Raw genomic sequence first — 17,762 nt, forward strand, 5'->3', positions numbered from 1 at the left:
CGGACGCTCACAGCCTCGTCTTTTCAGCCTAACTTTGTGTACCTGTGTGTTTAAGTGTGTGTGTGTGAGTGTGAGTGTTGAGAGTGATAGATCGTCCCTCCCAGGGATGCACTACCATCCTGACAATGAATGTTATAGTCATTGCTCTCCCTCTCTCTCTCTCTCTCTCTCTCTCTCTCTCTCTCTCTCTCTCTCTCTCTCTCTCTCTCTCTCTCTCTCCTGACTACATTATCTTATCTGATTACTCTCTCAGCCGGGATGCTCAGACATACTGGAGACTGCAGTGTAATATAACATGCCTATATGACTTGTGGTTGCTACATGAGATATGCCACCACACACATCATACCACCGGTAACATCAGACCTGTCTGCTTGCCTCTGAGACCTGACAGCTTCATTGTTATTAACCATACACAAGAACTGAGGCACAGACAGCCGGGCATATCAATGCTGCAGCAGAACTCTGTAATTACGCCGTAAATCAAAGCAATCTCCGGCCAAGCTCCGACCAATTTATCTGCGGACGTAGATTTAATGTACACAGGGAGCTTGTCTTGCCCCGTGACTTGTGTACACCTCAGAACGGAATAAGGAACTGGCAAAGCACAATGTGCGGCGATGAATGATGCCTCCTCCTTATGCGTTCCCCATCTTTTCGGTTGAAATATAGTTTTCCCGGCGTTGGATCATAAAGTGGCAGTGAAACTGTAGCCTGCCATCAGTATACAGCACTATTAAATAATCCACAGTGTTTTTCAGTGGCCTGTGGGGACGACGCAGAGGATGGTATAAACATTAGAGTCAGGAACAGCCCTCCAGTTAGTCTTTTTATGCCATGTGAACAGGTGTGAACTCTGCCTCTCTGCTTTCAAACAATTGTTGGAAGTAATAAGAGACATCAAGCTTAGGATTCTGCTACAGGCTGCATCGACACATTCTCCTTGAAGTATATCCAAATGACGGTCTTCTTAAAGCTGTATAATAACAGCTTGTGAATATCATCCGAGGAAAACTGTCTGAATTTTAAATAAACTTCAACAGCTTTGAGTCGTGTGGTATGCATGATGCAGCTGACACACTTGCACGCTGCAAGGCGGATCGCTTTATTGCGTCAGACATGCTGTAAAGTAGAGGACTTAACTTTAAATGGGCCACCGTGTTGCACCGATCCATCATTTTCTTTAGAGCAGTCTGACTAGTTTGAGGTCAGGGGGAAAGGATCAGTTGTTTAGGAGGGCAGAAAATCGAGGTCAGAGGGAAAGAGGAGAGGGAGGATAGGAGGGAAAGTGATAGCGAGACACCTACCCATACCACTTACATGTACGCACAGCTACGGTGGTTGTAGATGCTAAATGCACCTCCTGGCTTTGTAGATCAGTGTAGGCGTCTGTCATCAACTGCTGTAACCCTCTTTGGTAATAATTAAATGAATTAGTTTCAGGTTTTGATACATCAGAGTAAATTGAAGATCCGCTTCAAATGAGGTCTCATGACATCAGATTTGATCGACGACAGCTTTGGCTTGGATTTATGCCTAACGTGTACACAAAAGAAAATGTTCCCACATTTCTCTTCCAAGCTACACTTTCCTGTCTTCATCTCCAGACTTTCTTTTGTGTAATATAGATCATTTCCCAACTAATTTGCCACCGTCTGATCTCACCTCTCTTCATCTCTTGTTTCTCTCTCTGCTCCTCTCTCTCTCTCTCTCTCTCTCTCTCTCTCTCTCTCTCTCTCTCTCTCTCTCTCCCTGCGATCGTGCCAAAGCATGCAGTAAATCCATCGCTTCTTTGGCCGCTTCTCCCCGCTGATGCTTTCACGAGGTCTCGTACCACAGGTCAGGAAATAAAGAACGGTGAGACTGGGTAAAAAGAGACAGAGGCAAAAGGATTTATAAACAACTAGAGATGAAAGAAAAACATGTGAAAGAGACAAAAGGAACAGACAAGAGAGTGTTTTTTGGCCAAATACAATGGTGTCAGATTCTCCTGGAGAGCAGTGTGGGCGTCTCAGGGCTGACATGGCTGGAACGGTGAAATCTAATGGACCGGTGACTTTTCAAATTAAAATGTTGCACTGCGCATATTAATCACACCGTGCATAGAGGACTATTACGCCCTTATGTGTATCCGTGAACTACCTCAGTGTGGGAGTGTGAACTAGAATTGGTTTTGGTTACATATTAAAAGCAGTTTGTACGGTCAGTAGTCCTACAACAGATTATTACTCCTCTATGTTATATTGTTTTCCATCTCTGCTACTTCAGAATGGAATGGTTGTCAAAGGCGTTTCCTCCCCTGTTATGAATGAGTGTGTGTGTGGAGGGGTAGGTACCTTGTAATAGTATCTCTGCCTTTTGTTGCTAGACTTCCTTCAGGGTAACCCGGAGGTCAGTCTTTGTCATGTGTTTTTTTGAGCTTTACCAGTTACATTTGATAACCAAAAGATGACTCTGAACTAATACCGTTTGTTCGGCACTCTCTGGGAATGCTGGGCCATTGTGATAGATTACAACACAATGGCTTCATTTGCGAGTAAACTTTGACGCTGTGTTTAAAACGATCACAACTGTCGCCACACTGTCAGTGTTCAATACTAACTCAATTCTAGACCAAACAGAAGTTACTTTCTTTGCTAGACAGCACAAGATTGTAGTAATTACAGTACAAATGCCCCTGAGATGCTAGAATTTGGAAATGAAATCGCAGCTCTCCTACCTAAATATATCACTCCCGTAAGTGCTTCTATACGTGCATGTTGAGTGGAATATGCTGAGAGAATGCATAGTAAATGCAAATACGTAAGATTTCTGTCCCCGAGCAAGATCTACACTATTTTAAATTAGCTGACTCCTCCACAGATCCCCGGAAAACATTTCAGAAAATGATTTTTTAAAGACAACAACAAGTCATTAATATGAAAGATCATTTTAAATTCACTGTTTATTCTTCTCCGTTGCTCTGCTTTGAGAGCACTTTAAATTAGGCGGAGAAGTGAATACCTTCAGGGGCACGTGTGTGTGTGTGTGTGTGAGTGTGTGTGTGTGTGTGTGTGTGTGTGTGTGTGTGTGTGTGCGTGTGTGTGTGTGCGTGTGTGTGTGTGTGTTCGTATGACTGTCTGTCCCTCCCTCAAATTAGTGTTAATGATGCATCAGTCAAAACTCCTACACAACTTGACAGCATCGTGAATCTTTAATAAGTGTACACTGTTGTCACCATATATTATCATTAATAATATTGACTGTACAGTATATAAGCAGGATATGTTTAATATGAAATTAAGTGCATGCACAAACTTAAAACCAGCAGAAATATATATATATATATATATATATATATATATATATATATATATATATATAACAATAGAAAGGTACATAACTTGTTTTGTCGTTGTGTTTTCAGGTGGTGATTATATAAATGTTATTATAGTAGAATTTCTTCCAGCTTAATGAGAACACACTATATGTGCTTAGCTTAGCTTAAATGTTCTCTTATAGACACTACAAGTGACAGTTGTTTCCTCTAAACAGTATTTCTAACAAGACTTTTCACAGTAGCATCACCTCAGTCTGATAAAAAAAACAATATACGCCAACTCAAACATGATGGTGCATCCAATAGGTAGGATTAATCATCTACCTGCTACGGAGCTATAGTAGGCTGCTCCATCTTGGCCCGGAGGAGACATCAAACGTACTCTCCCTGCCCGCCTGCCTACTGTTTCCCCTGGAGAGACAGAGATGGGTTAGAGAGTGGAGACTGGCCTCTGGTAGTGCAACTCTCTGTGGAGTCCATATTGATTACACCTGCCACTGGCGGCTAGCTGGAGCTGTGTACTCTGACAGCTGGCAACACAGGGCGAGATGGATAACTGCTCCAGCCAGGCTCTAGCCAGCTACATCATCACTTGGCTTTGTAGAGGGTGTTTGGAAGGCAAGACGTTTATTTATTTTCTATTCTTTTTTGTCACCGGTTTAGTTTACCTCTTTACGCCGGGGTTTACCTGTGTGGAACTGTCCAAGTCTTGTTTTCCTAAAAGGGAGGTTTTTCCTTAGCGTTTCTGTCACGGCACTGTACGTCATCGAAGACTCCCAACAGCTGACTTCATCTTGTATGATTTAATGGCTGCAAATAAAAAAAAAGACTTTACCCATCACATGTTACCTTGACCTCTTGAAGAAAACGTTTTCTCACATGCTTCCACGGTGAGCGAAGAACAAGTGAAAAGGAGAAAAGTCTAGATGAATTGAAGTTGTGAGCATACGGCTGGATAAATGAGTTGTGAGAGCTTTGAAACAGCTGTTTTGATATAGTTTTGCTGCTGGTAAACGAGGCCCCATTTATTTCAATTCATCAAGACTTTCCTCTTTTTTCCGATTCTTTGTTTATCGTGGAGGCAGACGAGAAAAATCACATTTTCTTCAAGAATTCAAGCTGAAACTTGGTGAGTAATTTGATACAGATGGCCAGTTGTACATCAATAGATTACGTGGAAGAGGACCCCGCTCCCTATGTAAATATGAATCATTCTAAGGTAACAAAAACATAACGATTCTCTCTAATGAAAACACACTTATGCATATTATATTATATTTCCGCTAATATATTCCCTGAAATACTACAAACCGGCCCTTTAAGGGTGAGATGTGAGCCCCGTTTCAATAATATCACTTCTCCATATCGTTTTCTACACATGGTTGACCACAGGCTTAACTTTTAAAGTTGTCTTATCAGAGATGGACTGCATTGGAAGTGCTTCAATGTGAGTAAGTATGAGACTTGTTGAAACATTTCTACTCTTTATATCAGGCCCTGAGGACCGCTCGCTAAACTCTGCTTAGAAAGGAGAAGAAGTGACTTGTGGGAAGAGTTGGGAGGCAAAGCCACTGTGAATCCTTTCCCCCTGTTAGCTCGCAGTCCCTCCTGTAGGCTGCTGGGTATATGGTGTTGATTATGGTGATGAGCGGCTATAAACTCAATATTTTCCGAGGTGCAGTGAGAAGACTGTAAAGTAGGCAAACGCCTCGTCTCTCTCACAGGAGAGCCATAGAGTGAGCAAGCTAAATGGGTGTAGAGGGATTCATATGGCTTAGTCAGGATAAGGAATTGGGATCTAGCAGTATGTTTCTCTCATTTGTGTCTCTCTGCCTCTCTCCCTACTCTTCTCACTCTCTCTCTATCACTATCTGTTTTCACACCCCTAAGGCCTTATTTACAATCCTTTACTTCGCACACGGCTGTCTGTGACAACGATAGTGGGAAACAGAACTTGAAATGTAAGCCTCACCAAATCCCCTGGTCATCTGGGGGTTTTTTATTTTATGTTTTAAAGGCACTCATGAATTCACAATACGCCCTCAACTTAAGCATTTTGTACAGAGTTAACAACATTGTAATTAAAAAGTCATTTGATATATGACAGTATGGGGTGCACTTTTTAGAGTCTCACTGAAGTTGAGCAAACATTTGCTCTGCTTAATGATTCATATTCCTCAGTATTACTCTCCCTGTCAGTCTGTGCATTGTAATTCTTTCCCTGCTAGCACAGTCCCGTCTCCCCCCCCCCCCCCAACCCCCCAACCTCTCTGCATCTGTCTTTAGTAGTGCTCATCAAAGATCAGTGGCTCACCTGACACCGCTACAAGAATCCAGGATCAAGTTGCTCTACTTTTATTTATGTGTAGTGCTGTGTGTTTAAATATCTTCTTGCGATCTGAGAGCTTAGTCTGTTTTGACCCAGCCATTATTTCTGTGGTGAGGACAACAAAAAACCAGACCTCTGTGTCTCACGAGAGATCAAATCAAAGACCAGAGATGGAGAGAGGGAGAGAGAGACAGTCAGTTTAGGTATTTAGAGAGTCACTTAGCCACTAGCCTGTCAAACAAGTAGCTTCTCAGCTGTCTGCTGATGCCAGATGAAGTAGGAGACATGCCTAAGCATTAATGGAACTGAAACAAAAATAAACCATTTTCAAGTATAAAAAGGAGATGCACACACACAGCTGCGTAGAACTTGGCAGTGTTGCCTTTGATTTATTCCTCCGGGGGAAGAAGGACGGTATTTGTGTGTTTGGAGGAGGGCGGGGGGGGGGGAAAAACATGGCACACAAGGAACATTCCAAGTTCGCCACAGGAAATCAATTTATTTGAGAGGGCAGCCAGACTAAAAATAGAGAAGCCCCAAACAATAGAGTTGGAATTAATTGCCCAGATTTTGTGAGAAGGCAAGAAGACTCCAGAGAGCCAAAGTTTGTTCTGAGTCTTGTTTTCATATGTGTGTTATGGAAATATTAGTCTGGTCTAGTTGTCATGTTGTTTTGTTTTTGGCATATTTCTGCGTGTTTGCAGCTGTCAAAACAGAACTGAATTCTCAATCATCTTCCTCCCTGATATGACGACTTACCACTTGTCAACACCACTGCCAGCTGCCTTATTTGACAGGATATGATGATTTATCGCAAGTTCTCCACAGTAAATAGACAATAACTGTTTTGTCACACTCCACCGAGTTCTAACTGGGTTTTCGGGGAGTGTGTGAGGGAGTGCTTTAGGGGCCTTATGGGGGCTGATGTGCCGTTTTTAATGAGATCTCACAGCAGTGTTTAAATATTTAACCGTTCCTGGTGAAACCTCCCCAACAGCCGCGAGGCAAAACTGGTGAGGTTTCATGCAATCATCACAGACCATAGAGCGCCTATCCCCCGAAAATATCGGAAAATAAGCACAACCTGAATCTATAATGGCATCCTGAATACACAGCCTGCTGTGCCTAATACCCGCACCTCTCGACAGAGATGCCGTCTTCGCCCCTGCAAATAAGCATTCAAACACCATGACAGAGGGTGAGCGTGATGATGAAGAGCTGTTGAATTATACATCTGTATTCTGATGGGATATTATCAAAACTTTATTGTTTCATCCCAACAAAGTCATTTCCTCATCTCTGCCTCGCTTTTTGCCTTCTCCACCTCATTTTGAGCTTCGCTCTATGCTTTCTTTGACAAACATTTCACCACCGATCCGTTCAACTCCTACACCTTTCATGTTTTTACATCCTACCACCCGCCATTGTCTTCCACCACCTGCTTTTTTCAGAGGAAGGCGGCGGTGGTGCTGTGCATGTATCTGGTGTGTTTACGTGTGCACCTATGCAAGTGTGTTGAGCGGTGGTGGGGGGGGTTGGACAAGTCTTTGGCAGGAAGTGTGCGTCAAGAGATTGTGATCTTTAATTCAGTCTACTGGATAACTCAAACTTAATGTTATAATGGGATTATTGGCCCTCAATCTTGTTTCAAAGTCTTTAAAATATGAGCTTTCTTGGATCTAAATCCAAGTAAATGTCCTCCTAAACATATTTTAGAGTTTAGTTTTTGCACTCACTCTGTTCTAATTCAGATTTTTCTAATCCAATTAGGTGTAATTCCTTTACACAGCAACCTTGGCAGTTCTTTAGGATGTTGAGGAGGTTGGTGAATATTTAGGAAAGACCTCGGATGGTATTTAAAGCTGCACGGGGAATGCTACATACAGTATTTGGGGGTGGGGATAGTGTTTGAGAAATACACTGTACCTGCCAGCTGGAGGAATCTGGAGGGACTTGAGCCCACAGATGACAGCATCCGCAGCATCTCCCTCTACTCACTCTGCCCCCCACCCCCTCCACTCCTCATTTTCCAGTCTTCCCCATCGCCTCCTCTTCCTGCCCCCCCCCCCCCCCCCCCCCCCATTCCCTAACGCAGACAACCAATCCCAACCTGTCTGGCCAACTCAGCTCTCCCAAAATCCACCATCATATCCAGGTAGTGCTCTGAGGCTCCACAGATTGAAAGGAGCATTATTAGCCCCCGCTAACCTGCTCATTCACTGTGTAAAATGTTTTTTATTGGACAAGGGATGTATATAGACATTGCTGTAGGGGTCTTCAGAGTTTGGCAGACATTTGGTGCCAAATCATATGCATGACTCCTCTTGCCATGCCGCTTCATGTGGCTGCCAAGTGAGGCCCACTGGGGTCTTTGCCAGGGGACCCAGACTACTATTCAAACCCCCGACCCCCACCCGACCTCACTCATAACACACATACATAAAAACACCTTGTGCTTCCCCCGATGCCCTCTCTCCCTCCCCCAACCTGTACCAGTCCAATGCCCTCCCATTCCCCTCCCACCCCCTACCCCCTCAGTCTCCATACCACACTCATTATTAATGATCTGAGGGACAGCTTTCATTTGATCTATTACTTACGATGGGACGGCGGCTGCTGTGCTACTGCATCCCTGCTGGATCTTTAATTATTTCATGGAGGGCTTTCCTCTTCTCTGCTGCTCCTTCTCTGTTGTGCAGATGAAATATTGAAGTTGAGGAGTGTAGTGCAAAGTGGCCCCATACAGGGTGAGGTGTGTGTGCGTGCGTGTGCTGTGTGTAGCGTAAGTGTACTGTATATTTGTGTGTATGGCCATGTGTGTGTACGGCTAAGCTCCTCCTGACGAATCTTGAGGTTTTGTTTTTTTTCCATAAAGGTGGTTTGGACTTTTATCTTGCAACTTCAGTAGTGAGGGCATAAATTGGAAGCAGATTGCATTAGTTATTAACTTTTCCCCTCAAACCACAAGTTCAACTTCGAAACACAAACATTCAACGTGCGAGTTGTTGTTATTGTTAAGACCTCGGAGCGTATCCTGGCTATCTGACAAAAGCAACTGAACAGGTCCTTAATGTTTCAACATGGGAAAACACTATTAACAAATGTAAAGAGAATTATGTCAGTGCATGTGTAATGTACTGTGATTATGGCCCATTAATGTCATATTACAGTAGTGTTGAGGGACAATAATGGCATGGTATCACCACCCACTTTCCGTTGCCAAGTATAACACAGCATAACATCTGACATGGAAATATGGCTGCCACCACAGGCACTCACAGCGTTGCATTCAGGTATGATGTATGGCGTAATGCCTAATTGCTTTGCTCTCCTACTTCATAAATTGTGGACTCTCTTAAGACGGAGGCTACTGTGTTAACGGCAATCAAAATTCCACACAACTCTGCGCTACATTCATTTTGTGTCACACCGCGCAAATCCACGCCGTCATCAGGCAGCTGAGGGGCCTACGGATTCAATAAAGCCTTCTGAGATACTTACCTCATGTAGGAATCCATACACCATAAACATAATGACACCTTATTTTAGTTTATGTGATTACATGTGATGGTATGATTTGCATCCAAAGCACCTCTCCACTCAGTAAAACATTGGATTGCCGTAATTGGTAGTAGGAGTGATCCATGCGCTTGTGTGGGGGAGCACTGGAATGACATTGATATACAGCGCTCCATTAATTGCCATATGAATAGGGTCTGCAGTGGTTGGCGCTCTGCTGATGCATCACAGTAAAAGAGATGGGTCACTCTGTCTTCTCCAGCCCGCAGCTTTGCCAAGCTCATAATTATTAAAACCACCAATTAATCTTCCCATCACATAGGCCAAATATACACTTCCTCCATATATGTATGAGTTACAGTATATGCTCTTAGTAAATGCGCAGGCTTGTGTGTGTGTGTGTGTGTGTTTACACAAGTAGGAGTGCATTTATGTGTGCGCACTTGTGAGTGCATTTACCCATGAGAACATCAAGTACAAACAGCACTATATGTTCTCAGTGTACTCTGTAGCTCCACTGCGAGCCACACGGGTTATCAATACAAGTGCTATCAGTTATGTCAATATCACACAGTCGAACTAAAGGGATTTTCCATCTGCAGTGCACTGCAAAAAGGACTCTTATTTTGTAAAAAAAAGTCAAACATTGAGTCCACAGAAAGTTAATACGCACCTACATAGGCACGTGGCGTTTGTATAACTTCTTCGGTTGGCTTATGTAAGATAAGGAGAGACCCCAAAACAGATATTTAGTGTCATTTTATTTCAATTTGAAACGTATTGTCTAACAAATGAAAAGTTTTTATTTTATCGAATTGTAAATTGGATCCCATTTCAGCATTTTTCTGATACACTGTGTCTGATTTCTGAGAGGTCACAACGGCAGTTAAGTGCACACTTCTTCTTGACAATACTTTTGTGTGTGTGTGTGTGTATGTGTGTCTACATGAATATGTATTTCTGATTGTAGCATACAGTTCTGGCCCCTGGCCATTCAACCTTTACTCATTCTGAAAAGAATCTCATCTCCACTCTCCAATCTGGACACCGTTCCTCCTACGAGTGTATTCACAACACCTTACTGGCACCCAGTGGTGGAAGGAGGTACTACATGCACTTGATGCATGGGCGACAGCAGGGGAGATGGAGAACTGTTTACAAGTGGCATTTGCCCCTAATTAAAAGCAGCACTTGTTGGAGCACTTGGTCTGCAGAAGGACTAGCATCCACAGTGACACATGCTGGGCCACTGATCCTCTGGTAAGCTTTCTCCACTCTGCAGAGACAAACGCAAACAAGTTGGTCAACAAGTGAAGAAAACAAGCACATAATAAACACAGCAAATTACACTTTACATTACACTGAATAATCCATTTTCGCGGCAGCTTTGAGTTTTCCGACTGCTTGGGTGAAACAGTGAGGAGATGAGAAACAACACACATGGCTTAGAGAGCAGCCATTTCCAGACACAAATAAGGAACAGTCCTTGTGATAGTGATTGCCCAAGTCTGCAGAATCTCTCACTCTCTCAGCGGCAAGACAGTCCATTCCCTCCCTTTTTCTAATTCTGCTGGCCCAACATCTGGCTGTCCCGTGTGGAAAGGCCATTATGTCAGGATAGAGGATGAATGAAAGTAGCCATCGACCTGTCTGCGTAGCGACTATCTGGGCAGCCAGTGCCTTGCGAGTTTTGACCAGCTTAATGGAGCACAACAGCTCAGCAACTAATCACCTGTTCTTTCTCATCAGCTGCTTCCCCCACGGGACAGTAATTGATTGTTAAGTGTTTGATGGATCAGACTAAGACTGAGCTGACCTGACTCAGTGGAACGTGCAGTACAGTTTGTAGCCCATCTGTGGTTTAATGTTTTCACACTCACAGGGAACTTCTTTTTTTTTTTTTTCATCACAGACTGTAGAACATTTGTCCACACGTCACATCGCTAAGTGTGTCTACTGTGTGTTTTTCTGCTTTTCTCTTTTTTCTCTCTCTGTGGAACAAACAGTGGTACTGTACTGTTATACTGGACCTCAGTCCCATTTAATAGAATGTGAATGTAATGTCAAAGAGCTCCACCAGAACTACATTTATGTAGAAATATATACGACCACAATTATTTAGGCTTTCCGTTGATATGGTTGAGTGATTTTCAGTCGTAAAACAAACGGACATTTTTGAGGAAATAGTTGTTTCCAGTGCAAAATCACTTGTTTGAGGAATTGTATAATGAGGCAGATGGAATGACTGTTACAATTTAAGGAATCTGTTAAAACAGTGCCATTTGCATTGGAAACAATTTCTTCTTTTCATTTTCTTTAGGAAACGTTATCCAAGTATGTGTGCTAAAATGATAATCCGTTGGTCCATCTCCATAAAATTAAATACCAACTATTTTGATAATAAGACATCAAGCAAAACATGTTCTTTATCTCAAATGTGTTGTTGCTTCTCTCTGTTTTGTATGAACAATTAGGCAATCCAATTGTAAATTAAATATCTCACTTTGGGTTTCTGGGTATTTGTTTCCCCACAATTTCCTGACATTTTGTAGACTAAACAATAAATCCAATAACCAAAGAAGCAATCAGCAGATTAATTGATAATGAAAATAATTATCCCTACTCTGTATTTCAAATGCCTCGTACGAGTTTGTATCCTACACATATATTATGTACGCTTAATGCAAATATCTCACTTGAGTCTGAAAAGCTGGTTGTGGTCCAGCTCTTGCTCCTCTTCAGTCTTTCCCTGACCTCTGTCCCTCAGCCTCCTCCTCCTCTCCTCGGGGTCCAGCGTGAGTGAGACCACCAGGCTGGGCTGGAGTAGGTCACTGGGCCAACGGTAAACCTCTGACCCCTCTGCTGGAAGGTTGCACACTGGACCGCTCACTGCTGTGGCAATGGCATACGCTGCTGTGCTGTGCCAGAATCTGGAGGGACAGGTAATGGATGGAGGATTGAAAGGTGACAGATGGATGGATGGAGGATCAGCTAACTCACAGATGGAGGAGGAGATGTTAAACACTGAATTGTAGGTTTTTGATTCAAGTGGAATGTATCTATTGTCCTCTCTATCTCAAAGCGGGTCGCAAAACCAGGCAAACGTCACAACACCTGCGACATCTCAGCTTTCTTTACCTGTCAACGATGACAGGTGTCTTCATAACCTCCTGGCCTATTTGATCTGCTGTGATGTAGTTCCCCAGAGCATAGAAAGCCCTGCGGATGAGGGGCGGCTCCCGATCAAAGCGGGTCCTCATGGGGGACAGACAGTGGGGAGGGGAGCGCAGAAGAGAGGCCCCTAGAGTATCCCTCAGAGACTCTGTCAGAGTTGTCTTACCTGTGATATAGTAAGAGGGAGGGAGGGGGACAAAATCACCTCAGAGGCAAAGAAGAAACAAAGAATTTTTAGAGAACAAAATGTAGAATTCATCATATTCTTTAAATGTAATAAAGGACTGAAGTGACTGAAGTCAAAACTCCCATCCCAGCTACACGGTTGAGATTTCATTAGGTTTGCAAAGAGTATTAGATGAGCGAGCTCTTCAATAAACCATTTTCTCAGTGATGTAACTTTGCTGAGGTCATGATACATGATATTCCATTAGGAGAGTCTCGCTGGCAGTTAATGGCTTTAGCAGAGAACAACCGGCCATCACTTTAGCGAGACATCTATACATCAAACTGATCCCATATTTATTTATGAAGCAATGGCATTAACCTGTGGCATCCAGGCCCTCTATGACAATAACAGGGAAGTCTGGTTTACTTCTGGCCTCCGCTCTGCTGGGCAGCAGCTCCAGCACAGCCATCGCCTCTGGGATGATGTCACCACACTGCAGAACAGACAAAGTCAGTTTGCTGCTGTGAGAGCAGGCAGGAGGGAGTCATGAACTGCGGTGCGCATGAACACGCACACGCTACTGTGGGCCACCTGGCACTGATAGATAAATGGAAGCATTAAGAGCCGCTTTGGTCACACTGCTATACTTTCCTCTACCACACGAGGGTGCTATTTTAACCTTATCTTTTGCTAAATGAAGCAACATTTCTGTTTGTTTATGTAAATGTAAAACAATAAGGTCTGTGAATGAAACTATAATAACCTCTTTTAGAACTTTATAAGCCTCCTCAAAACTGTAGAAAACATCCGAGTTGACGATGTTGAGAGTAGATGGGTGATATTCTGGCGCTTCTGCGGGTACCACAGAGTAATCCTTTGACGTTTGCGTCGCTTGGCTGTCTGCATGAGACCACAGATGCTGAGTCCACACTTGACTGTCCTCTCCTCTCAAGTATGAACACACAAGCACCGGGTCACGCTGTATTAAATCTCGCAGAAGTCGCTCTGTAGGGGATGAACTCTCGGAATAGTCTTTTAAAAAGTACCCCTTTAAGAGAGAATCCTTGACATTTGGCAGAAATGAGGACATGGGAGACAAATGACACTGTGGAGGCAAGTCTGTCAACAGTTTGTCTTTCAGCTCCCCGTAAAACTTGGCACGTTTAATTCTGTCGCTGCTGCAGACGAGGAGAGAGTAGCACCGTCCATAGTTCGGGACTTCTCGGAACACCCGAGGCACTTCTTCTCCCCGGTGCTTTTCTTGTGTTGAGAAGTAGAAGGGTGCTCCATCAAGCTCCACTGAAAAAACACGAGAGGACCAGTGAGGAATAAGAGACATTGTCCGCCGCGCCATCTCTTTACGCAGCACGTTATGGTCGGTTTCCGATCTGGTTTAATGATACTGACAGAGAAGCGTTACTTAAACATGGCCGCTGCAGGGGAAAACGAAAGTTAACTGCAGTAAACAGAGGAAAACGAAACTTTGCCTCCACTATCAGATGGCTGCAGCGACTCCTTTAATGCCATTTCCGAGAAATGTTGTCCTCAGCTCAAAGGTTATGTTTCAAGCAAAACCTGAGACACCAGAATAAATAGTTGTTGGTTGTGTCACAGTAAGGGTGGGTCACAACATGGGTGATACATTGTTTAGATGATTTATTACTGGGAAGCAGAGATGACTAAGGGTTGAAGGGTTAGTTGAAGGCGTGCAGAGAATGAAATAATATGTCACTAACAGTTATTTATATATGTTTGAAGACGTGCTAAAAAAAACATTTTATATTCTGCTTCATCATTTTACTCTGTAACACTTTGAGTTTTAATGAATACAATTTATTATTATTATTATAAACATTTTATTAAATATGTATCTTAATGGCATCTCATATCACTAAAACCCATATAATTCCTATACGTTTTAAGCCTCCTGTAAAGTTCCTGTTATCGTATCATTGTTGCATCTGTATAAGACTATATAATAAATAATAGACGCATATTAATTTTGCCTGCAGCGTCACATTTTTTCAACGCCTCACTGCATCCATCTGGTTTTCGGTTTCGGTGTCTGTAAATAGAAACTCAAAGTCGATCAGCTGACCGACTTTCCTTCTCCCTTTATAAAAGGTGTATCTTGCAGCCCTTAACGTCCACAGTACCAACATAGCTGGTTTGATACGGCTGGTTTTAAAATGCAATTCTCTGTGATCGAGAGTCCGATGCTGATGATGCAGTTCTGCATCAGCACTCTGTGCAACATTCTTGCGAGCGTCTTTTCAAAAATTTGCTACTGGACACCCGGACTCAGAACGTCATCAACATCATCCATTCCGCAAATTGACGGAGAAGTGAACCAAAGCAAAAATGCGACGACTCCAACAAGTGTCAACTATCACTTCACGCGCAAGTGTAACTACAAATGTGGATTTTGTTTCCACACTGCAAAAACATCATTCGTCCTGCCTCTGGATGAGGCGCAGAGAGGCCTCAAACTCCTGAAGGAAGCAGGTACATTTGACATGTCAATATTGTGTTCTTGTGTGTGTGTGACGTCAACCCTCTTGCACGCAGTTAAATCCCTCGCTCTGTTTATTAGGCATGGAAAAGATCAACTTCTCTGGAGGAGAGCCTTTCTTGCACGAAAAAGGAGATTTTCTGGGGAAATTAGTTCAGTACTGCAAACAGGACCTGCAGCTCCCGAGTGTCAGCATCGTCAGCAATGGAAGCATGATCAAAGAAAAATGGTTCCAGAAATATGGTAAGGCTCCAAATTAGTTTCAGTTTTGTAGGACAAATGCATCCTTCTTCTTTTATTATCATATTGCACACAAGTTGGGAGCATATTTTTAGTCTGTTCACCATTCCAAATATTATGCGTGATCTTAAAACTGATCTTTCTCCCACAGGCGACGATCTGGACATCCTGGCCATCTCCTGTGACAGCTTTGATGAAGAAACCAACCAGCTGATTGGCAGAACTCAGGGCAAGAAGAGCCATGTAGACAACCTGCACAAGATTCGCAACTGGTGCCAGCAGTACAAAGTGGCGTTCAAAATCAACTCGGTCATCAACACCTTCAACGTGGACGAGGACATGACGGAGAACATCCTCCAGCTTAACCCAGTCCGCTGGAAGGTAACGGCAGAAGGAAGGGTAGAGCGTGTATTATTTTGCGTATATGACATCTTGACGCACATAGTCACACTCTCTTGTCTGTTTTCCTGTGTTCAGGTGTTCCAGTGTCTGCTGATTGACGGGGAAAATGCGGGCGAGGAAGCCCTGAGAGAGGCAGAGAGGTTCGTCATCGAAGAACAGGTGTTTCAGGAGTTTCTGGAAAGACACAGCGGCGTCCCCTGCCTTGTTCCTGAGTCCAATGAGAAGGTATGAGATGACCTTTGACACACTGTGATACAAACCAGTGCATAGAATAAGGGCTATTTATATGTGTATAGTAAAACTATTCTCATATTGAAGTACAGGTGAGGTCTCTAAAAGAATGAACAAGTGAAAATGAATCATCAGTTTGTATAGTTTGTACATATTTATAGCAAAATAATGCTTTGATAATTGCTATGAAATGAATAAGACTAATGTTATTCATTACTACATAGTGTTCTTATTCACTTTTACCATCCTGCCTATATTGAGGATTCTGACACCTGCATCTCTGATTTTACAAAAACCGGGGTGTAAATGGGAACTATACAATAGTCGCCATTACTGCTTGTGCTGCTTTGCTGTCATCCAAATGTAGACATCACACTGTGCACGTCACTTTGCGCAGACTGAAGTGAATAGTAAAGATAGAGTCTCGTCGTAACTGGAGTGCAAAATGACTGAGGTCATTATGAAACAAAAACAATGGAACTCTGTGTGCGTGCAAATGTCGGTTTTTGCAACCACAATGGTAAAGAAGCACGTCAGCCGTGTTCATTGGACCAAAGCCCAACCAAAATGTCAACAGGGTTGTTAGCGTGTGGGACAATGTCGAGAATCAGATGCCAGGCCTGAAACTAACATAACTGAAGGTTGTGGTCTTCTTTGTCTTCACAGATGAGGAATTCCTACCTGATCCTGGATGAATATGTAAGTACAATATGTTGTTCATGGACTAAACACACTCCATGAATTACTGCTTTGTATTTGTTGCATTGTAACTGCTCAATACTCAGGTATCTTACCACATCTGATGAGGATTTATATGTGTAGGTGATTTACTCTTTTTCTTTTTTTTTTCAGATGCGTTTCCTGGACTGTCGAGAGGGAAGGAAGGACCCGTCCAAGTCCATCCTTGATGTTGGCGTGAAGGAGGCCATTTCTTTTAGTGGCTTTGATGAAAAGATGTTTCTCGTGAGAGGAGGGAAATATGTGTGGAGCAAAGCCGACATGAAGCTGGAGTGGTGAAAACTCGACAACTCAATTTCGATTTACCTTCGCAGTCATTACACAGCTAATTTGTACATTAGTGTTTTTAGTTATATTTATGTTACTTTTAGAACAATTCCCTGCTTGTTGGTGTTGTTGTTGTTGAATAAAAGTGTTAGGATAATACACTTATTTGCAGTGGTTTTGATAAATAAATATATATTGTTGTAAATACGTGCATATATTATGTGCTGCACTGCATTCAAATGTGTGAGGAAAATATGATTCAATAAAAAATATGTTTCATTATAAAAGTGTTTTATTTCAATTTATTTTGGTCAGCATGTAGCAACCTAAATTCTCATTAAAATGTTTCTAGGCGCACCGGTGGTTCTCCTGGTAGCACGGACGCCCATATTCAAAGGCTGAGTCCTTACTGAAGCATCCAGGGGTCAAATCCAACCTTGGCATGAGATAAACAGCAATTTGCTGATGTAAAAAAAAAAAATATTCATCCCTTTTGGTTAATAAATATCAATTTAACTACATTTTTCAACATGAACAGCATTCTTTCTTCACATTTCATCCCACTATAGTGGAGAATAAACCAGTCACATTGGTTCTTGTAATACCAGTTCCTGTAAAGTAAGTGGAACACATGCCAAGAACTAGTTACCTGTCCTGTTTATCAGACTGTTGAGGACAGATCTCTCTTTGCTTACTCACAGCTGTTCAAATACAAAGTACATGTAGCAATATTTCGATGACTTGATAAAGCTTTGTGGACTGTGTGAAGGCCAAGGACAACCATGGAAATGAGTCCAGGACTCTGTTGTTTTATCCTGACAACTTGTCACAATGCTGTTCTCTATACATGTATCAAGATCAT

At 42.7% G+C, this 17,762-nt stretch overlaps 2 protein-coding genes across 2 annotated transcripts; one reads left to right on the forward strand and one right to left on the reverse strand.

The window, feature by feature from the left end:
* Positions 1–9,910: 9,910 nt before the first annotated feature.
* Positions 9,911–14,009, reverse strand: cmpk2 (cytidine monophosphate (UMP-CMP) kinase 2, mitochondrial). The gene is made up of 5 exons (XM_029460863.1): positions 13,274–14,009; positions 12,889–13,003; positions 12,306–12,507; positions 11,864–12,097; positions 9,911–10,443 (listed from the first exon to the last, which is right to left on the reverse strand). The coding sequence occupies exons 1-5, from the start codon at positions 13,862–13,864 to the stop codon at positions 10,323–10,325; spliced, it is 1,263 nt and encodes a 420-aa protein (XP_029316723.1). The 5' UTR covers positions 13,865–14,009; the 3' UTR covers positions 9,911–10,322.
* Positions 14,010–14,570: 561 nt separating this feature from the next.
* rsad2 (radical S-adenosyl methionine domain containing 2) lies at positions 14,571–17,187 on the forward strand. Its single transcript, XM_029460865.1, has 6 exons — positions 14,571–15,015; positions 15,104–15,265; positions 15,414–15,643; positions 15,740–15,889; positions 16,562–16,594; positions 16,748–17,187. The coding sequence occupies exons 1-6, from the start codon at positions 14,700–14,702 to the stop codon at positions 16,910–16,912; spliced, it is 1,056 nt and encodes a 351-aa protein (XP_029316725.1). The 5' UTR covers positions 14,571–14,699; the 3' UTR covers positions 16,913–17,187.
* The last annotated feature ends 575 nt before the right edge of the window (positions 17,188–17,762 follow it).

The sequence above is a fragment of the Cottoperca gobio genome, chromosome 22 (assembly GCF_900634415.1).
Source record: "Cottoperca gobio chromosome 22, fCotGob3.1, whole genome shotgun sequence".
NCBI lineage: Eukaryota > Metazoa > Chordata > Actinopteri > Perciformes > Bovichtidae > Cottoperca > Cottoperca gobio.